General features: G+C 44.5%; 6 protein-coding genes across 6 annotated transcripts; 4 read left to right on the forward strand and 2 right to left on the reverse strand.

Annotated features, from left to right (window-relative positions):
- Nucleotides 1-1721: 1721 nt before the first annotated feature.
- Nucleotides 1722-5657, forward strand: AOL_s00140g93 (uncharacterized protein; the record flags this gene model as incomplete). Its single annotated transcript, XM_011127334.1, has 1 exon — nucleotides 1722-5657. One exon carries the CDS (start codon nucleotides 1722-1724, stop codon nucleotides 5655-5657), a length of 3936 nt encoding a protein of 1311 aa, XP_011125636.1.
- Nucleotides 5658-6956: 1299 nt separating this feature from the next.
- Nucleotides 6957-8749, forward strand: AOL_s00140g94 (uncharacterized protein; the record flags this gene model as incomplete). Its single annotated transcript, XM_011127335.1, has 3 exons — nucleotides 6957-7023; nucleotides 7085-8204; nucleotides 8266-8749. The coding sequence occupies 3 exons, from the start codon at nucleotides 6957-6959 to the stop codon at nucleotides 8747-8749; spliced, it is 1671 nt and encodes a 556-aa protein (XP_011125637.1).
- A 318-nt stretch (nucleotides 8750-9067) lies between these two features.
- AOL_s00140g95 (uncharacterized protein) lies at nucleotides 9068-11090 on the reverse strand (the record flags this gene model as incomplete). Its single annotated transcript, XM_011127336.1, has 2 exons — nucleotides 9068-10134; nucleotides 10190-11090. The coding sequence occupies 2 exons, from the start codon at nucleotides 11088-11090 to the stop codon at nucleotides 9068-9070; spliced, it is 1968 nt and encodes a 655-aa protein (XP_011125638.1).
- Nucleotides 11091-12983: 1893 nt separating this feature from the next.
- Nucleotides 12984-14384, forward strand: AOL_s00140g96 (uncharacterized protein; the record flags this gene model as incomplete). The annotated part of the gene is made up of 1 exon (XM_011127337.1): nucleotides 12984-14384. One exon carries the CDS (start codon nucleotides 12984-12986, stop codon nucleotides 14382-14384), a length of 1401 nt encoding a protein of 466 aa, XP_011125639.1.
- Nucleotides 14385-16664: 2280 nt separating this feature from the next.
- AOL_s00140g97 (uncharacterized protein) lies at nucleotides 16665-18065 on the forward strand (the record flags this gene model as incomplete). The annotated part of the gene is made up of 1 exon (XM_011127338.1): nucleotides 16665-18065. The coding sequence occupies one exon, from the start codon at nucleotides 16665-16667 to the stop codon at nucleotides 18063-18065; it is 1401 nt and encodes a 466-aa protein (XP_011125640.1).
- A 343-nt stretch (nucleotides 18066-18408) lies between these two features.
- On the reverse strand, nucleotides 18409-19046 carry AOL_s00140g98 (uncharacterized protein; the record flags this gene model as incomplete). Its single annotated transcript, XM_011127339.1, has 2 exons — nucleotides 18409-18687; nucleotides 18762-19046. The coding sequence occupies 2 exons, from the start codon at nucleotides 19044-19046 to the stop codon at nucleotides 18409-18411; spliced, it is 564 nt and encodes a 187-aa protein (XP_011125641.1).
- Nucleotides 19047-22525: the final 3479 nt, after the last annotated feature.

Below are 22525 nucleotides of genomic sequence, written 5' to 3' on the forward strand. Positions count from 1 at the left end.
CAAATGTAGTAGAGTATTGGTAGACGACAGAGCCGCGGATTCCATTATTCTAGACTAACTTCCACAGCCAATGTCTAAATATTATATTTCCAGGGCTCGGAATCAAAAAAAACCCCAATTCTCAATCAATCATGTACCGACTCGAAAAATTTCCCTTAAAAATATGAGGTGCTGAATGAGCAAAAGTTCTTCGGTTACCCCTCTTTCTGTACGACGCAAGAAGCCAGCTAATAAACATGGAGCTGCAGAAACTCTACCACTTATAGTTCCATAAGTGCATCTAATCCTTGCGCATTCTTTCTTGCTCTATTGTTCGTTCCGAGGCCAGGAAAGGTTCCTGCTTGGCCTTAGTCTTATAATTACACTTATACTCCATATGGGTACCCACGCCAACTGACCGCCTGTTTCGCCTCTCAAGATCAGGGGTATATAATATCTGAGGGCATCCTTGCGGTACTAACGCTACCCGCTTTCGAACCTTGGGATACTAGACTATACTAAGGCTCTTTAGCTTTCGCGTTGGAACAAACGTGCCTGGATAGGCAAGCAACTACGGATAGCTTGGCTCCCGCGAATTGCCAGAACCCCAAATTTGCACCGTAGTCTGAAACTTGGTTTATCTCCCCAAGATTTAGGAATATTGGATGAAAAAACTCAGATATTTGGGTATCCTAGAGCCAATAGCGGGGCATATGAGTGTTTCTCAGATTTGTGAGTTTGGATTAACAGGTTTCTACTTGCGCAATTTTGTTATATCTGCCTTCGGTTGATAAGAGACGCGCATATGCGCATTATGCATGTTCTATCAGTCACAGGATAGGTTAACACAGATGTGTTATACCCACCCACTCGGGTGACAGAAAAAGGAGAGCAAAAATCGAACAACACACTATAGATTCTTGCTCTCCTTTTTCTGTCACCCGAGTGCCACCTTTCCGTCTGTTCATACCCTTTTTTAAGCCAAGCCCAAACGCTTCGGTTCTGTGAATACGCAAAATTTAAAAATTATATTATGAGCTTCCCGTGGTATCCTGTCGAGGATGGACACACCAAATAACCTGCCAATCAAATGAATTTCATAACGCCACATAAGGCCATTATACGACCCTTTACCCCTCCATGGACGGGCTGGCCTTCGCGATCTCAAATATCTCACTGTATGTGTGCACTTTGCAAAGAATTTATAGTGTAACCCATTTTTTCTAACCGATTTCGGCGATTGAGGATAGCCTTGTGCAACAAGGCACGTACTATTTTCGAAATGACTGTAAATCGGTATGTTTGCAACTTGGTGGCTGACATTTCCGCGTTTCAGAAGAAGAAATATCGGACGGCACGGTTGCAGATAGCATTGTGGAGAGCCCCACATGGGGACGGGAGAAGAGATACGGAATTTAACTTGATAGTTACGATCCCTCCCCTCCACGTCTTATATGCCTAGTGTATATGTAAGGTCTGTAAATCCAATCTAAGCTAAGGTGTTGGCTTTGAACCTTCTGTACAAAACTATTTCGGACTTCCATTGTTGGGAAGCTTCCACTCCAATTGGCAATATATAAATTTGCGCCGCAGAATATTGATGCTCCTCTGGCTATCAAATCAATATTCATCACAGACTCTCTCCCGAAAATCGGCTAAACTCTAAAGGTCCAACTTTTTCATACTCTACATTAGACCCCCGCGCCCCCGCAGACATCTAGGGTTGATTACAGTTAGCAAAAATGCCGACGAACGACCTACAAGGAGATTATTATAAACCTGAGCCCCCCCGAAAGTTGCCAAGTCGGCCGCCTTACTTAACGTTTAGAGCACCTGGTAACAGGATTTCAGGGATTCGTGGGAAGCAAATTCAGGATGAAATCGAAAAACAGAAAAAAGAGCAAGAGAAGCTACGGAAGAATCAAAAGCAGCTATGGGAGACCTGTCGAGCTGAGTTAGCCAAACTGGAACTCAAGCGCCCAAGAGAACTCAACGAAGTTGCAGAAGGGCTGCTCAGAGCTATTGATCAAAAATCGGAGTCGGGGACAAAGAGAAAAGACAAATTGAATAAAAGACTGTCGGTAATAGAGGAGAAGCTACAAGAGGATCATGACACCCTTGAAATGCGTACCTTGAGTTTAAGACAGTTAAATCAAGAATCAGAAGTCTTAGAGCAGAAGTTTGACAGATCAAAAGAAAGAATGACAGCATTTCAATCGGAACAGGAAAAAATTAAGGGCGGGAAAGATATCTTGAAAAGCTCTAACCGTAACGAAGAAGCTAGTAAGCCGGGGAAGGTCGCCATACCCAGGATACAATACGAAGTCAAGGGTGAGCCATGGATCCAAGGAGTCGAGGTCGGGGAAGACGTAAAGGTGATGAGATTTTGGGATGAAAGCGATGATGAGAGCGAAGAAAATGTTGGTAACGGAGAAGAGAGTAGCGAAGAATATAGTGACGACGACGATGATGACGAAGGTGACGACGACGACGAATACGATGAAGATGATACTAAAGTTCATGAGGACGAGGGTGAAGAAAAGGGTCAAGAGACTGGAGAAAATTGCGACGATGAGGGTGGGGAGCCTAAGATGTATGTGAATGGGAGTCTCCGAGAGGGAAGGGAAAAGAAGAGTGAGGAGGAAGAGAAGAAATTTGATCGAGAGCCGGAGATTGAGAGGGCAAGGACCCCAACAGAACAGCAAATTTCATTCCAAGCCCCATCACAAAAAGATCCAAGGCCACTAAACAACCTGCTAGAGCCAAAAGAGTGGGGGCCTCAAGAAAGCAGAGCGACATCACCAACCCCGCGAGACAAAAGGCACAACGGAGGCTATAACATATTTATGGACGGGAAATCAAGAAACGCCAAATCGAAAATTTCAAAGATGCGAAAGTCTCAGGAACATCTCCAAAACGCATTGGAAGAAAAGAAGAGAAAGGCTAAAGAAATAGAAGAAGAAATTTCTTTGATAAAGAAAAAAAAGAGTGCATTAGAGTCGGAGAAGGGGATGTTAAAGGAGCAGCTATACAAGCTCGAAAGGGAAAGCATGATCAAGATGGATGGGACTCGAACAGAAGATGAAGGACTCGATAAAGAACGAAAAAATGAATTAGATGAGCAATACGAACGTAAACAAAATCTAGACAACCTGCGCGAGCAAGCGACTAAGGTACGCCAACAGGTAACTGCTGATCAGCAGGCCGGGCACGAGGCTACCGGGGCGTACATTGACCATGTTTACAAAGCGGGACGGCTAAAGAAAATGGAAGATACTATTAGGAGAGTAGAAGAACTTGAAGATGTCTTCACAAGGGTTATCAACAGCAAAAGAGAGTCGAAGGAGTTACAAGATAGAGTAACAGTTCTCCATCGAGAGAAGTCTGTTGAAGATGAAATGAGCAAATCATCCAAGCAATCGAGGGGTGTCGCCTCCAATCAAGCAGGACTAAGCCATTTATCGAAAGCCTCCCTTAAATACCAACCGCTCGAACAAGGTCAAATTAGACTACTGACAATATGGCCCACGCCTCATCAGCATTATCCATTGATCTGCTCACTGAGAACCCGTTCTTTAGCGACTGAATCCACCAGTACGTCAAAGTATGCAGCCCTCTCATACTTTTGGGGCCCAGAGCCCCCAGTTGCATATCTTTACGTCCGGCATGACGATGACAGAGGTTCGCACCCAACAGAAGCTGACTGGGGATCCACAGCTAGGCATGCTAGAAGGGTAAGTATTCGCCCAAATCTGTTCCGTGCTTTGCTTCGGCTCCGGAAAGATAAGGACCCCGTAACTCTATGGGTCGACTTCCTATGCATTAATCAAGATAATGCCATGGAAAAGACATTACAACTTCGTGAAATGGTTAAAATTTATCGTATGGCGGAGGAGGTCTATGTTTGGCTAGGTGAGGCCGATGATAGAGGACGGAGTGATAGGGCCATGGACTTCATCGAGACAGTCAAGGATTTCGCGATGTTGAGCATCTACGTAGAGGACACAGAGCGGGCGGACGAATGGCTCAACATCTCTGAGTTAATGAGAGACCGCTGGTTCTCGAGGCGTTGGGTTGTCCAAGAGATTGCCCTCGCAAAGAAAGCAACAATCCACTGTGGTTCAAAAAAGGTACACTGGTCGGATTTCGTCGATGCCGTTTCCATTTTAGTTTCGAATCAAGCCAATATCAAGAAACTCTTTAATCCCAAAGCATGGAGGGACGGTACTGACACACTTGGAGATGTTCAATACTTTGGGGCAAATATTCTAATAGAAGAACTGGGCAGCTTGTTCTGGAGAGCAGAAGACGGCACTATCATTAAGCCGATTAAGACATTGGAATCCTTGGTTACATCCCTCAAAACATTTGACACCTCCGACGAGCGTGATCTCATTTACAGCTTGATTTTCATTGCTTCCGACACATTTAAAAAAACCGGAGGGTACACGGCAGAACTAATCAACTATAAAAAAAACACCGCCGACGTATACAAAGACTTTATTTCCCTCTGCATCGATGGCAATTCGAACCATGAATACCCACTAGACATCATCTGCCGCCCTTGGGCGATGCCCGCAAAAAGTGGAAATGGGGGTGTCAACCCGAACCTTCCTTCTTGGATCGCCTTGCTATCAAACTCAGCATTCGGTGAGCCCGAGCAGATATACAAGGGTCGCAAAAACGGAGAAACGTTTGTTGGGTCTGTTGGCCAGTCTAAATATATGGCGTCGCGCTCAAAGGAGCCTAGCTCTCGATTCAAATCTGAGAACGATGGGAAATTAAGCCAGTCTCTTTATAGTGTAAAAAACGAAGATAAAGACGCTACACAATGTAATCCTGAGACCACATTACCTACCCCTTCCGAACTATTTCCGTGGTCTCTGGTTGTGCGAGGGTTTATCTTAGCTACGGTTGAGAAGGTATCACCGAAAAATACTGGGGGGCTGATTCTTCAAGAGTCTTTAAATATGGGCGGCTGGAAGGGAATTGAAGAAATGGAGGAGGAAGGAAACGTACCCGATAAGATATGGAGAACTTTAGTCGCCAATAAAGATACAAGAAGCCTGATTCCACCGACATGGTATCGAAGAGCCTGTCTTCGATGCCTAGAAATCGCCGATAATTTTAACGGCGGTGACCTAAACGTTGGTCAACTTCTACAGGGCCGTCCAGGCATGATGACGACTTACCTTACGAGAGTGCAAAATGTTGTTTGGAATAGAAGTTTTTTCACAGCTACCGTCACTAGGAGGCCAGATTATACGCTTCCGACCGTCGGCGACCCAAAAGAGGGACATACTGAAGAGGTGGTTCCAGCACAAGCCGAAAAGCCTGAAAATAAGACAACAGACGATAGCCAGGGTGGGAAGAGTGATAGTAAGCAATTTAACTTACGGGAAATATATGGGGATAGTGGAAAGGACAACGCCGAGGAACTGAAATCGACTGAGCTATTCGGTCTCTGCCCTGGTGATGCACGAAGTGAAGATCTCGTGTGTATCATCTACGGTTGCAGTGTACCAGTAATCTTACGCATGGTAATCGCCGGTCCTCTTCAACCTTGGTACCGAATAGTTGGTGAAGCCTATGTTCATGGGAAGATGGATGGCGAGGCGATCGATAGCTATGACGCTGGATGGGCTGTAGGAAACGAACAGGAGTTTCACTTACTCTGAGGCACCTCTGGATTGGTGAGTTTCCAAGTCAGCATTTAGAAAATTTAGAATCTATGGTATACTGATATAAAAACAGCATGTAAATGATACAGATGAATTCATACTCTTCTTAGAATAACGAGAATAATTTGCAATGCTATGTCGACATGTACAAATGTTCATGTTCGGTCACACTGTCACGAAATTGTCCTAATTGTTGGATTTTATCGGTGGTTGCGTTGTGACACTTAATTACTAGCAATCTAGATTACAGTTTTTCAAGTAGCTTCGGTGCTGGAGTACATTCGCGGCTAGCAAAAAACAACTCTCATAGATGTATGGGATACATGTATTTTAACGTTCTCGAGTGCTACTAATCAAAATAATTTCGAAGTCCGTATTCAATTGATATCGCATGGGAATTAAACCGCTGTTGACATTTCGGCAGTTGGGTTCTGTTCTCAATGGTCGAGTTTTTCACCAAAAAAACGAAATTCGTCGAAGATATTTCTAGCCAATAACATGCAACCGAGGACCACATAATAGTGCCTATAATCTCTCCGAATAGAATGCGGGGTAGAACATGACAAAGCCAACTCGTGTTCATTTCTTTGTAGTTTATTTACTCTCTTTCGAATTCAGGGGAATTTAAAGCTTCAAGTTCTTGGAAAGCTCTATAATGTATCCCCTTATAAAATTAATGTATGTCCTGCTGACAATGATGCATCTCCAGTTTCTATTTCGAATTTGTCAGACACAGACGAGACAGCTGGGGCGCCGGACAAAAAAGCGGCTTAGAATAATAAACCAGGGTAGCCCCTGTTCATTCTTTCAGGTCCTGTTGGCTGTCCCACAAGGGCCCAACCTTGAAATAGCCCATCGATGGACTAACACCTTGGCAGAGCGCGAACAGGACGAGGGAAAAAAACCCCAAGTCTTGAAATTGGGGAAGGAAAAGGACCTTGAGCGGTCCCATGAGCTTGGGCCATAATTAATCGGGCCTGAAGCGGGTCTGGTTTACGGAGCCAAATACCTGGGCGGCATTTTTGTATTTCAATTGTCAGATCCTTTTCTTCTCTTCCTTCAATTTAAATTTCCCCTGATATTTTGAGATTCCTAGTTCGTCTTGATATCGATAACACGCTCGTTTTCGTTAGGTTGGCGTTCAAGCGTCGCATTTAAACTTTCTCCCATTTCCAATTACTTCAGAGTATCCACAAGAGTTGCCCGAGTTTTCGCGCTTGTATTGCGCGATCGAGACTTTCGAGACATCGTATCCATAGAGGTTAGAGAGGGAGATTACTGAACAAACTAGCCGCAATGACAACAAGATCTCCGTACCTACTCGACCCCATAGAGAACTTCTGCGCGATTAGCGGGCATTCAAGTATTTAGGACCCACCAAAAACTTCCAAAAATACTACAAATTCTAACAAAGTATCTCCAAGGTCTGGTACTCGACAATAAACTCTACATAACAACCGGCTACGCCCCGGTCATCGAAAATGGCACGACCCGCATCGCCTCTTCCCCGTGGATCCGAGTAATCGACCTCAACGAGCCATTCAACCTAAACCGAACCGCCTCAGTAACCACAATCCTCCCGCCTTCCATAGTTCCCGTCAATATCCCCGACAACCAAGGCGCATCTTTCTGGTGGGACCCTACAAGTTTGACAATAATATATACGCAAGGTGGTGGTACGGTTGAAGGCGGTGTTATCAGAGATGCAAATTTAGTTTCTTTTGGTCGGCCGGGGAAATCGTGGTTGGGAAGGTATAATTCTGGGAATGATTCATTTGAAACTTGGGGGGAGATAGATACGCCTTTCTTGGGACAGACGGGACAAGTTTCTTCGCTTCGCAATTTTTTCGATCCAGTTGGGCGGAAGGGGTATATATACGGTGGTGACGTTGTCGGTGAGGGAGGAGGTCAACGAAATCAAGTTGTGACATACGATGCTGTTCAGCAATCTTGGACGAATCAAACGACTCCATACGGTGCTTTCGACAGTGTAGGAGCCGCGATTCCATTCACAACAACAGCTGGGGATGTTTTGGGGATTTTATTTGGTGGAACGTTGAATGGGACGCCGTTATCTATGGAAACGATATTTATTCATGATACGACAACGGATAACTGGTATCGACAGCGAACTAACGGTTCGCCACCAGTCTCACGTGGACACTTTTGCGCTACTGCTATAAAAGCACCGGATAATACAAGTACCCAAATTCTGGTCTTTGGTGGATTTGGGGACGGCCATCCAAGCGATGTTTTTGCACTTTCATTACCGTCGTTTACATGGATTCGATTGGAAGAGCGGAGTCCAGACTTTTTACCCGGCCCAGGCGTTAGATTGCAGCCGTCATGCGACGTGGTCAACAATAGATTCTTCACAATATTTGGGGGAAGAAGTTTGGTAGGCGGAGACACGGCGAATTGCGACATAGATCAAAATGCGCTGTTCATGTACGATCTGACTGAGCGGGAGTGGATAATCGATTATGACCCGGCTTTGCGCGATTATGATATCCCAGAGCCGGTATACCGGGCAATTGGCGGAAAGTAAGTAAACTCGTACCAATGTCACCACTATGCGGGAGGATACTGACAAAGTGATCAATAGCTCTTCGGGATATGCAACAGTAACAGAACCACCGGAGGGCTTCGCAGAACCAACAATGGCAGAACTATTCGCCATAACCACTCCAGCCGCAACCACATCTTCGCCACCAACAGGCACGGAGACTAATATACCACCTACAACAACAAGCGCTCCGGAACAGAAAAAAGCGAATGTTGGCGGTATCGTAGGTGGTGTAGTCGCTGGCTTAGTTATAGTTATCGGAGCATTAGTATGGTTATACTTTAGAAAGAAAAAAAGGAATCAGAATCTCCCGGACTTACCATTCGCGCAACCACCTCCGCCGCCTCCAAGGGCTGAGATTGGAGGATACCCTGCAGTCAGGCCATATGCAGTCGAAGTTGATGCTTTCCCTCTAAGACCGGAAATAATGGAACTGAACGGGAACGGGATATTAAAACCACATGGAGGGCCTCCGATCGAGCTACCAGTGATGGAATTACCAGGAGATCCAACAAAGCGGTAATGCTATGATATGGATGCTTGCGAACCTTCGCATGATTATTTATGCATTTACGCCTGTTTAGCGCTGGATTTCAGGATTTGCTTCCCACTTCCATATACATAGATATACGATGTTTTAATAATGATACCCGTTGAATGAAATCTTTTTTATCATATTATCTTTTAGTTCTGGCTAGTGCCTAGGATATACTATAGTATGCAAAGTTTAGAGTACCTACCAGACCTTAACGCCTCACCAATGCAATACAATAATCACCGCAATGCAATCAAGGTGATCAAGTTGAACAGTCGACTGAGATAAAACAATGATATGGAAAGTTTAGAGTCTCCTCAATCTTTCTAGTTCTCCCTCGATCCATGCCCTACGCCTCACCCATCCTTCAACACCACAATTAACTACTTCCCACACTCTCAGCCACCCACCAACTTCTTCGTCGTCCCAGACATCTCCAGCAAATCTAGCATCGTACTTTGCCATCCTTGTTTCGTAAATACTCCTCAACCCCCAGTATCTGTCCACGCCGGATCTACCGGCATCTTCTGAACCGCTCCATAACCTCCATTCCGAGTTTGTGGGGTATAGTTCGACTGGGTAAACGGGAGTAAGTGCAAATGGGATTGTATAGACGTCCCTCCAGCCAAGAACACAAGTAATAGTGCTTGTAGCAGGATCTATAAGAATATTTCCGATGCTCAGGGAATTATGGAATAGCGTGAGCTGAGAGTACGCTTCTGGCACCGATGGTAGTAGACCGAGCAAACCAGCCAGTCGTCGCTTTACAGTTCGGATCTCTTTGTATCTCGCGTTATTCCCTCCCGTGGCTAACGATAAAGAACTGGTCTCCGCCGATTGGAAAACCTGAAGGCACAGATCAGCTAGCTCTGTAACTGGAGCCGACGCTTCAGGATCTTGGCTGGAATCTTCGTCCGTTCCAAGAAATGGACCTAAAGTGAAAGTTTGTTTTGGCTTCTTCGCTTCCATTTTGAAGTAGATATTTCCGATTCGATCAACATTTAGTGAGTTTGAGGCATTAGTCGACCTCATAATTTGGCATTGTACTCTCGCTAGGCCATCTAGCAACGCGGCGGAACGTTTTCGGTCCTTCAAAGCCGTGGGAATCCCGCCTTCTAGTGATGCAACACTACGACCTCTTAGAGATCTAATAACCATAAACGGGACCCTTGAAGCATTGGAAGGGTCGAGGTTGTGATAGGCGACTTCAGGCGTGGGTATTGAAGGACAATGTCTACGCATGAAGGATATTGTAGCGATCTCGGATAGCATTTTGGTCGGTTCTGAAGGGTTGGATGGGGTACATGGTATCAAGATTTGGTACGGTAGAGACGGATTGTGTATCGAGAATAGTTTGTAGTGGCTGAGAGTGTCTGAGATACCGTCAGTTTCGTTCCAAAAGAAGTAGCACCTGTTCAATATACTGACCTTGAAGAGCCAATCTTTCCGTCCCGCGGATTGGAACGCCCATTTCTTTAAGAACATCGAACAGGCCAGATACATTGAAACGCACAGGCATCACCGATGCCTTATGATGCTGTGCGTATTCTCGATCAATCTCCTCCCAAGATTGACCTCCTTTCACCCCGTTTACATCGTTGCGTCCGTCTTCTACCCCTTCTGATGTCGACGGAAGGGGCGCATCTTCAGCCGGGGGCTCAAACTCGATTGATGTGTAAAAATGCTCCTGCTGAAACTGATCATTGGCTGGGTCCGGGTCTTCCCTATTCGGTGGCGTGTATGCCCGTTCACTAGCTGCGGCTATCGACACTGGCGGCTCGTCCGCAATCCGGATCCTCGGCGTGACTCGACCATCTGATTCTTCGTCTGATGATAGATCGTCGTTTGCCGGTGCAGCGCTCTTCTGCCAGCGGTATACATCGCCTCCCCCGCCTCCTCCAGTAGCACCACCATTCCTTTGCAATGGCGCATTTATAGGAGCAGTAGTATGGTGCTTATTCACCAGATACCGTCCACCAACTTCTTCCCTGTTAAAGTCGTGTAGAAACTCGCCATTATCGTCCCGTTCACTTTCATCGTCAGAGTCGTCGTCGTCATATCCACCACCACCACCACCACCACCACCACCACCATCCTGATTCACCAAAGAAAGGATCTCGGAGTCCTTGAAATCGTCAGAATCGTCCTGTAACTCTACTGCCGGTGCACCTCTAGAATTTCTCGAAGGCACACGCGTGGAAGCTAGAGGAATGTGTGAGCTTCCCCCATTGGAGAAAGTCGATGGATGTTGTTTGACAGGCGACTCAGAACGTGTCGCTGTATTGCGAGTAGTAGCGCGCCGGTTGATGAAGTTTTGAAGAGAAGTCATGATCATTTGGTCGTCGACGTCGTTAAGGTTTTTCGCATGGTGTTTATGTCGTCGCCAACTGAAGCTTCACGGAAACCAGGAAGACGTGTTGTTGCCGTGTAACCATGGTCCACGTGAACGGGTGATATGGCTTGCTGCCGTGTTGCTGGCCAACACATTTCGGTCTATTGGCTTTGCTGAACAACGCGAAAATTGCAACATTTCATGTCGAAATCCAAGTGCAAAGTGCCATAAACGTTATAAACGATCCGAGAGATACGATAAACGATGGTGGGTACCTCTGGTCAAAGTTTGATGACAGTCCCCTCTTAGCTAAAATTATTTTTCTTGAGTATAGACTCGATAGGTTCAATCTAATCTCCTAGATCCGATGAGGGAAATTAGCCCTATGATGTTGAATATATAAGTAGTTGCAGTATATAAAATAATATCGATCGCCAATTTCATAGAATTAGGCAACTACTATCAACTGTTATTCACCATTGAAAGCCATTAAATGTCGTAAAATAAATTAAAAAGGCTCTTAAATAGGCTGTTGGCTATCCCAAATACATATGGTTAATCATGACTTGGTAATAGGAGGAAAACAATGACTGTTTTCACAAGGAAAAGTGGCAGTTCTAGCACTAATCGTATAACGGGAATAACCAGACCAAACGGGAATAATGAAAACACTACCCTCAGGAAACTAGTACAGCCTCTAGGAAAGCTCCTGGGCCTCGATACCTCAAGGCTAATAGAATTGCAGACATGAAGCAATTAAATATTTGAACAGGTGCCTAGGAAGCTGTTGAAAATAGCTCTAGCAGTGAGCAGAAACTGGGATGAGCTTTTACACGGAATCATTCGATTTACGAGACAAAGAGTTGAAGCAGACTAAGATTGGTCACCAAAAAACTAAGTTAAGAATCGGTATTAACCCTAACTATTCTCCTTGACCTCAATTCATTATTTCCAAGTTCAAGCTTCTTGTTGAATATTCTCAGCTGCTGACAGAATATCAAGCTTCTAAGGCCCAGGAGCACGACAAACGCAGTGTTGTACCCTCCACACTCTCAACACATTTTCCGCCTTTGAGGTTAATTCAGGCAAACTTTTCCGCTGTTTCAACAATTCAAGACTGGTTGGCGCAACGGTAGCGCGTTCGACTCCAGACAGTTTCCAAAGCTGATGGTAATCGAAAGGCTAGGCGTTCAAATCGCCTACTGGTCATACTTCCAACCTTCTTTTTTGCCATTTTTTTATCCATCTTCTCTTTTGGAGATGGTTCATATCTTTTTTGCCGGGAAGATGTTTATTTCGGCTGTTGACATGGTTTATGTCTGGGGTCAGAAACGGCTAATGGGCTGGGCGAATCGCTGAGGAGAAACGTTTCCCGATTAGGGCTCTTTCCTCTTCTATACTAGCGTTCTGGAAAAATATAATCCTCACTATTTTCTCCGACTACTACCAGAGGTTGGGAGGAATTGGTATTCGGTTTAAGCAAAGATAATTCGTCAGTTTTGCTTTGGTTTTTGAGAAATATGGAGCTCACACTGTGGAACAATAGACTTATTCATGGGAAACTCAACGATCGAATCCATCGCTACAACTTACCCGCGAATCATCTTGAGCTATCACTCATGCATGGAGCTTGGGTTCTATTTGACTCAAATATGCTAGTCTGTGGAGTTTCTTGCTAGGATATTGGGTTTTAAGGTTTGAAGGGTTAGCAGTCCTCAAAGACCCAATATCGGGCTGATATCTGATCATATATGATATCGACGCAATCGATCTCAAAAACCACCGCCTCGAGGGAAGTCCTACACAGTGCACCTAGACCCAGATCCATGATGTGCTCACGGCTCATTATCTTTGTAAGATCTGCACGCTTTAATAGTCCCACGACAGATAATGTGGTCTTCATTGTCTGCATGGCTACTAATAGCCTCCCTCTACGGCTTTTCTAACGCCTATGAACTGTCAGCAAACTTAAAGTCCGTCGAGCCAGATCTCCTAAATCTTTCACCCGAAGATAGTATTGAAAACTTTTTCGACGAAATAGAACGACCATCCAGCATTCTCGAGGGAACAAAGCGGTTATTTCCAGCACTTCAAGCCGCTGAGAATGATCCCCCAACTTCAGGCCAGGGAATAGCAGGTCGCATTTCGCTACCAGCAACAAATCTCCACCACCCAATAGCTGGATATCATGGGGCTACTTCTCGTAGAATATCTGATATCCTCGGCGAAGCAGCAGGCATCCCTTTAACACGAACTGCTAGTGGAAAAAGTGAAGCTTCAAGCCAACAACGCGAAGAAGGGGGCATCGTGGTAGTTAGCAACGAGGTCCCGCCGGATTCCCGTGGTGGTTGTTTTGACTTTGAAGCCCCGGAAGGAGATTTTATTTTGCAATCTGTAACGCTTGCGAAGTTTACCGAAGGAGATGAAATACCAATCGGTATATCGCTCTTCACCGAGCCCGGCTGTCACAAAAATCGGGGATACATCGCATATCTAGAATTAGATAGGGCGGCAGATGCAGAGGAATACAACATGGACCTTGAAAGCATGCAGCAACATATCTCGAATCAATTTAGTATTCTTCCCGTGTATAGCGATGGCGATACTGAAACGGCTCTTTATTATACTTCCAATGAAGATATTAACGAAGATATCGGTTCTCGTCCTGGCGCTCCGCTATTGATTAATCCACCGGAAGATATTGACCTCGATGAAAATTTGCTTGCGGAAGATTTTGACGACTATATCCGAGATTTTAACGTCCCTTGGACGATATTATCAGGAGTAGAACAAGAAGAAGAAGAAAAGAGAGAAGCAACGCCGCCACCTACGACCAGAAGAAACCGTCCCCCGTCGTGGTATCCGAATCCACGACTACAAGCAGAATTTCCAGGGTTTGAGATTACCTCAGGTACACCGAGACATTGGAATAGCCTGGTCCAGGATAGTGACGATGATATAGACTCGGCACACGTAGCTTCAAGGGGCGATCGAGGCGATTCTGACACAATTGTAACCGCCGCGAACAATAATCGGGTGGTACAATCTGTGGAGGGCGGCTTTGAAATAGGTGATTTTGATTTTGATTTTGGAGAGGATGATAATAATATTGCAATAATTGATCAGAACAATCCGAACGTAGTTCAGATAGGTTCTGAGATTATTGTGAGAGGATTTCCGGAACCTTGGCTCTGGGAACTGAGCCAAGATCCAAGAAGGGCGGCTCTAGATGACTGGCAGCTCCCTGAGAACCGTGGCGAAGCGTCTTCAGAGGATAAAGGTTTGGGTTGAAGATTTAATGTAGACCATAGTTAGAGTATTACTTTGAAACTCAGCATAATTACCTATATAGTACTAGACCCAGTTGAACAAGTAACTTATTGCAATATATTGCTATATCATCTGTTTTCCTGTATTGTAACTCCCGGATACGCCAAATGTTGAATTTCTCAAGTGCAAGTTCATGATCAAACAATGTTTTTTGAAAACAGCCGCTTAGGCCCTGGCCTTGGGTAAACATTAAACCAAGCTCCTCATATTTGGAATTTTCACTACTTCGTTGGCAAAAATACAATCAAACGACTTCTAAGGCAGGAAAAAATATCCCCTGACTGTAGCCCGACCTTGAATTCAGCCGTATAACCCCTCCTGAATTGAGGCATTGTTGCTCCAGCCGCAGCGCCACTGATGGCTAATCCCGTCCTTAGCGTGGATGTGTGTTGCCAAAACTTAACACATGTAGAATAGTTTTCCCAAAGCTCGCCACAAGTATACGTAGCACAAAGAAAGCTTGTTTTCCACTGACAAGCAAGCTGGGCCTGGTTAAATTCTCCCAGGCTTCATTAATATTGTAGCGCCGGGTCTAATCGAGGCCGATGTCCGATCTTGGTATTGAAAGTAAACCAATCATAACCGAATATTCGCTAACCAGAAAGTTTTCCAAGGTACCTTAAGGTTCGCTGCTGACAGTGGGGACAATGAAATTAGAAGGGAAAAAGGCTTGGCCAATCACTAAGTAGAAACTTGCTATTATCTATCGCGCCGTTCACTTTTACACGAATCAAATCTTTCTTGTTCTGTGGGGCCATAACGTTGATCTTTCTGTCCCATGGGTTCAAGCCGGCTGGTGGGGAATAGTTTTCCCAAGTGGGAGCTGTGAACAACACGGAAATTTCCTGATTCAGGATACGGTGACAGCTGCCGACGTGAGACATCCACCTGAACGCCCTTGGCTGACGGTGTAAGCAATTTCTTGGTTCTAGGTCTCGACCTCGTTCTTATAAATATTCGACGGGGGGCCTTTAAGGTTGTTTACTTAGCTAAAGTTGGTTTATTAAAGCGCTACCAAAGTCGAACCATTGACTACAGTAAGATACCAGTGGTCGCTACAGATCAGTCGCAAGCGATCCGATATTCGGAATACTACATTTCCCTACAAAAGCTCCACAAACTCATAGATTTTTTTTACATATTCTATTTTCATCCTCGCAATGCTTACCCCAATTTCGAACGCTCTTTATGACATAGTTGTCAAAGTAGCAATTAATCAACACCACAACGAACTCAAAAAATCCAATAAAAATCGTTCTCCTTCCACGGTAGCGGAAAAGAGTTACGAAGATGACTCAAAAACCTTGGTATCTACTAGCAGAGAGTCTACTTCTACCGAATCGATATATAAGGAGAAGTCACAACAATAGACAGAAAAGGAAGGATGAGGGGGCATATAACGCGGGACGCTTTGCATGGATCATTTGAAACTTGAATCAGCTCTATACTTTCGACGCAGGGCCCTCGGAATCAAGATTTCTATGAGGTCGCAGACTCCAATTTTTCGGAAACAAGTCCATATTTTATGAAGGTTAGGGCGCGTTCGGACGATAACCTTAATCCATGGTTGGCAAACCTTGGACTCGGAGTTAATGTTGCATTGTTCAAATAGCCGGTATATTTTACAAATTGGAATCTTTCTACTCAATAAAATTCATAATATCTTGTAAATATCATTTCAAGCCTTAAATTCGTCACCTGAATTCCTTCCCCGTCACTGGTGGCATTAGTGATAAATTGTTGTATTTTCGAATTACATTGTGTTGTGGTGACACACCATATAAACTAGCCGAAAATTCGAAGCCTAGGGAATGCTGTTCACTAGTACTATAGTCTACAATCCAAGCTTAGAGACTGGGCACCTCGATGCAATCTGTCATCCGTTCTATGCAAGGATTCACTCTACTTCGTTGAATTTGCTCTGCCTCGAGCTAGATCTAGGATTAGGATTCGAGGATACATTAACTCCGACCAATCATCTCTCCAAGCTGTGCCCCAACAATGCAAGACGGGTGGACAGGCCTCTCAGAATTCCTGGAGCCTCGTCTGAATAGATTGGCAACCCCGCTCAAATGGACCCTGACGATCCATTTAAGAACAACGGGTTTTCGTAGAAGGTTACAGATATTTCTCTCCCTCCAATCTTGCACAATTATACAACCCCACCCTCTTTTATCTTACACAATTATACAAATAGTTCCGATTTTTTAAACCTATCGATTTCGATTGAAAACAGCAAACATGACCCGTCTGTCAGTTAACGATTATAAAGTCGGATGGCTCACAGCCCTATACGTCGAGTTCTCCGCTGCAACAGCAATGCTCGACTCGCAACATGAAACGCCGAAGGATTATAAATCTAAAACTGAAACACCAAATCATTATACATTCGGAGAAATCAACGGTATCAATGTTGTCATAACGACCTTGCCCGATGGGGTCTACGGAAATATATCTGCTACTAGAGTGGCCACGGACTTTTCCAATGATTTTCCAAATCTCGGACTAAGATTCCTTGTGGGAATCGCCGGCGGTGCACCTAAAGAGAGGAATGATATCAGGTTAGGAGATGTAGTCGTCAGCAGACCGTCAGAAAATTCTCCAGGAGTTATAAAACATGATTTTGGGAAATCCCTTGATAGTGGATTCAAACTGACAGGTGTTCTTTCTAAGCCACCCGAAACTATACTTCGTGCTCTTCCACTTGTACGCCGGTGGCCGGAAAAAACGCTTAGCGCGGCAATCTTCCAAATACTTGCGAACGCTTTCGAAAAAGACAACCAAGAGATGCTCCGGCCACCGGTTGACGAGGATGTTCTATTCCACTATGAATATCAACATCGCGGGGAAGAATCGAGTCCTTGTAGTGCATCCTGTAGTCCCGATTTTCGCGTGAATCGCGAACCCCGGAGCTCCTGGCTCGATATAAAGAAAAAAGTCGGAGTACCACTGGACTATCTTCAATGGGGCCGTGACGATGACGATATTTACATTTCTACCCCACCACCCCGAATCCACTATGGTACCATCGCATCTGGAGACAACCTCCTGCGCAATGGGATAGCTAGAGATAAAATTCAGGGACAGACTGGAGCATTGTGCTTTGAAATGGAAGCAGCGGGTGTCATGGATGTTTGGCCCTGTTTGGTGGTTAGGGGTATATGCGACTATTCCGACTCACATAAAAATAAAGCATGGCAGGGTTATGCGGCGGGTACGGCCGCTGCATTTACGAAATTCTTGCTGATGTCGATACCTCATCCTCGAGAGAAAAGGCCACCACCAAAGTCCCTTGGAGCGGTTCGCGCTGGAATTCTAGACCCTGATGTAGAAAGAAATGCGGAGGACGTAGCATTAGCGTTGCGGATAGGTGGTGAAAATCATGTGCATTCCACTTCGGCATATGCTCAAACCCATACCTCTCGTGCTCGTGAGAGGGAGTTACTACCTCTCACAAATAGTGTTACCACTGCTGATGGAACCAAAATCAGACAGTATGGGGATGCGATGATTCAAGGACGTGCTATAATAAATGGCGCGCAAACATACGAGACAGAAGAGTTCATGGACTTTAGCTCAAAGGAAGGAAAGATTTTCAACGGGTCACAGAAATTCAAGTCGAAAGGACCCATGAGATTCTAGAAAACTGATCAATTGATCAACACCAAACTTTTAAATTGGATTCATGAATTTTCCCGAATCGTTGACAGCTTGCGTTTAATTAATTATCGTCGGGTTTAATATTCATGTATTCAATGTAATTTTGCGACTAGCACTGCTATCGTTTTCATAGTTCATCCTAAGTCTATGCTATGCTACACTTGAGTAGTCTGCAGATCTGGCGACCATACAAGGTCTATGCATATTCAACCTATAGAACTCAGTCTTCTAGCTATATTAAATTAAAGATTGATTCATTATCATAATATGTACATGAGAAATAATTATCCCTATTACATAAACTATCCTAGTAACTAGTATTTATCTACAACCTTTCACATTCTAACATGTTCTCCAACGAAGTCAAAGGTGCATAATCCGGGTAGGCTAGAAACTCACAATCCCATCCAGAATCCAGCTCAACTCCAGCATCACTCACAGTCCCACTTCCCAAAGTCCTAAGGCTAAATATCGTCCATGGATCCAACTCCTCATCTCCATTGATATACCTTCCGACTGGGTGCCAAATGAAACCACCTATATCAACCACGACCTCGAACTCTTCCGTTGTATCCCTCTGTTCACTTTGTGTAGTTGCCGTCAACTAAAATTGTGTATTTGAGTGTCCTATAATCTACTATATACATTATGGACATGATATGATATGAATCAACCTACCTTAAAAGTAGAGGCATTTGACCGACTGCAGATGCTGTCTTGATAGCATGTGGCTTCGCGGAGGGATAGAATAGAAATCGATAAATCTTCATTACTCGTATCTAGCGGCTGATTTTGGGGATTGTGGTGTAATAAGTTGAGATCCTCGATCATAGCCAGGATGTATGAAGTGGAAAGAGAGGAGACTGTTCCTCCGTCATCGGTATAGGCTCCACTCGAGCTGCTGACATCATCCGAGGACTCCGTCTGTAAGACATAAATTGGATCCCCGAAACAAACACCCATATTGGAAAAAGATTTGTAGGGAATAAGTTCTTGATTATTAGAGATAGTAATAGAGTGAAATAAAAGTGGTATGTAATTGATGTATGATCTTGTTAGTTTGTTTGGTTTAATCATAGATAATGAAAAGTACTAGTATATAGCGGATGTATAGTGGTATTTATAGACTCAGTATGGTTAGAAAGCATACCTTCTTAGTTCTCTATCGCCACCTTTTTGCAGTCTTTCCCCCCAGATACTTTCTCCAACCCCAAAAACGAAAATTGTGATATGAAAGAAATATTATGACACACGCGATTACACCTCTAGCATATCAGGTGGACCCAGGGTCAATAACATTCTGTATTCGGTGTAACATCCCCTTGCTTTCTTCTTCGATGACATGAGCAGATATTTTAAAAACCATCGACAAATTTACAAAAAAAGGAACATCACGTTGATATCATTTCCTCTGATGAGACTAAAACGGCCGCAGGCTTGCATATATAGTATGCAGTACAGTTTCCCCAAAGAATTTAGCTGATTAGATGTTGATTCTAGCTCTACGGTCAGATGCACACATGTACACATGCATACGGCAGTATGTCGAATAGAGTTTCAGTTTGAGATAGCTTGAACTTATTTGCCCCAATCTCCTATTTGCCCCAGTCTTCCCCTGATGTGCATACAGACTAGATGCATGCATCCAAGCTGCTAGGCTTTTTAATTAACGGCGCAGGTGGGCGCCATAGCCGACCCCGGTTATCGATATATCTCAAGATTTGTGCCCGGATGTCTTAGATTTGACGCCCTGGTATGCATACGTATGTGGCTTGGTATTGGGGATTCGAAGAGGGATTAAATCTTTGTGTGACCGTGCATGGGATAGCTCACTCTGATAGGTGGTCGGCTTCGGACTTTCGCCGGCCTGTTTCCAAAAAATCTTCCGCAGCCAATATTTCACACGGGGTATAATATTTTTGACCCTTAGCTTTTATAAATTTTGTTCTGTGTTTTTAGTAAAGTCACAGCGTTATATGAATATCAGTTTTGAGTATGCAAGAGTTTTTGACAATCGTGCGGCTGATCAGAAATTAAGTTGAGAATACAATCGATTTTGCTCACAGGTTTTTTCTTTTTTGACAAGTGGAGACATTAGATCAGAAACATTTGCAACTGCCCGATGTATTGATCGTGAGTTCGCAAGTTCGGGAGGGCGGGCTAATGGTCAGATTGAGAATGGTGGTCTCAGCCCAGCTGAGCTTAATTCGACCAAGCTCGAGCAATGTAGCTTTGGCCATTTGCCTTCCAACTACGTTATGCGGGCCGTGTCAAGAGTATCTTACCACCATCAGGCCATACTTGCATAAAAAGGTGTACCAAGCATTTTTTTAAGGATCCGGATCGAAGATTATCGATTGAGGATTTGAGGTCCTTTGTTGGGGGGGCACTCTAGGACTGTAAATGCATATGTATATACATGTACTAGTTGTGGTAGGTTAGATCGGGTTAGTGACTTTACTGGAGCGCAGAAACCGCAGAAGGAGCCCATTCCTTCTATTCCTGATAAGCCACGAGATAGTGTGAAACCTGATCTAAGTTACCCACTGGCTCTTCCCCCTGGGTTCCATGATCACAGTCTCGTAACCATCCATGATTACATGCATTCATTACTTGTACTGTCACAACGCAAACGGAAAGTTGGGAATTCATGAACAGTGCAGTTAGGATCAGTTCATGTAGAACAAGGCCGGCAAGGCTGGTGATGTTTGAAATCTTGGCCGGAGAAAAAAAAAACACTTTCTCAGCTGTCAGCCGAGTAAGGCCAACCAGCACGCAATTACTGTTCCCTTTCGAACGGGCTGCATCCTACAAGGCTTAAGTTTGTTGTCTAGACCCTGATTAACGTTTCGGTTCAAACATCAATATCCAACATGGTCGTTTCGCCTTGAAAAACCCCATGATGTCATGGTGCATGATCAAGGCAGGTACTTGGCTGCAAGCACAGATCTGGACTGTGAGACGTTTTAGCCTACTGGTTCTCATACTATCGATATCCTGGTGTACCCGGTCCCGTAAGCACGATACAGTGCATTCGTATTCCTTTGGATTGGGAAACGTGCATAAAAAATCTCGTATCGATCTATCTTTTGGGCTATACGAGACACCCTGGATTGGATTGCAGATTTTGAAATCCCTCCAATGCAATATGCAAACTTTGCCCCCGCGGCCTCGAGCGTTGGAACCCCGCATTTGGAATGAAGGGCCCCATCGATCTCGTGAGCCGGCTTCCACATTATTGGATGGAAGGTGCAAACTGGCCTGAAAGATCTGGTATGATGGCAAAAAGTCTTCTGGATCCCTAAATGCTTAAATGAGCCCGCGCGAAGTAATTGGTATCTATGTACTGTACGTGTACTTGCATGTACTTACCTAGTAGCATGCTTGTATGGCTAGCGCGTGGCTGTATGTCGGAACGGGATCGATTACAACGTTCGATAATTCAACAACTCAATAAATGGAACGAAGGTGGGAAATTTCGAAAAAGCCAAGGTACTCAGGGTACACTGCAACCGAGCCTTGAACGCTTTGTTTTGGGCACATGCGTAAAAGATTCGGAACATACCGAATTATTTTTTCCTCCGTCAGCCATTTGTATGTTTGCATTCTTTATGAAGCCTAAGTCACAAAATTTGTTTCTCTCTTTTTTTTTGTTTGAGGGCCTGGACCGATATATTCGATCTGATAGCAGGATCCCTGCCTCTCGTGGGGAAAGAATCAAGGGACGCAAGGCCTGTCACAATTTAAATTTCGAAGTTCTTTTGTCTTTTCTTTTTTTCTTCTTTTCTAAATCATGCGCAAAATTTAAAGAAGGCGTTATCTGCCTTCCCTGGGGGTTAAAGGGTCCACAGATCCTGATTGGTTGTTCGTATTATGCATAATTATATCATTGGTATCGTAGATTCGGGACCTTGATTCAAAGATAAAAGAATTAGACGCCGAATCAAGGAAGCTTTGTATCTGCATAGTGATATCATATGATATCATAGACATAGTTTCGTCTTTTCTCGAAAAGCGGGATTTCCATGCTACAGCTCCGCTGCAATTTGCATAGGATTTATAGGACTAGATCCTTCGTCTCCATTCACGAACTATGAGCTTACAGAGAACGGGTCTGTTATTCTTTAGGAAAGCCTGCTGGGCCGAAAGAAAGGGTTTACAAGTGTTTTTGGGGATTTTTAGGACGTCAAAAGGCAGTCGGATGATAACTAGTTATGAGGGTGAGGACAGCAGTAGGGGGGTCATAATCACGGCGACCTAAAAGGAAGGAACCATGAACTGATTCGACAGACTACATCATCCATGTACGGCTCACTTGGAGAAAACGAGACTGGAGATTTTGATTGGTTCTCGGAGGCAGAATCTAGCTAAGCCCGGGTCTTTTCCGATGGGCTTTATGGCGGAAGGTTCCTTGTTCGAGCTTACCATTCATAGTATTCTTG

The sequence above is a fragment of the Orbilia oligospora genome (genome assembly GCF_000225545.1).
Source record: "Orbilia oligospora ATCC 24927 unplaced genomic scaffold scaffold00140, whole genome shotgun sequence".
In the NCBI taxonomy this organism is placed as follows: domain Eukaryota; kingdom Fungi; phylum Ascomycota; class Orbiliomycetes; order Orbiliales; family Orbiliaceae; genus Orbilia; species Orbilia oligospora.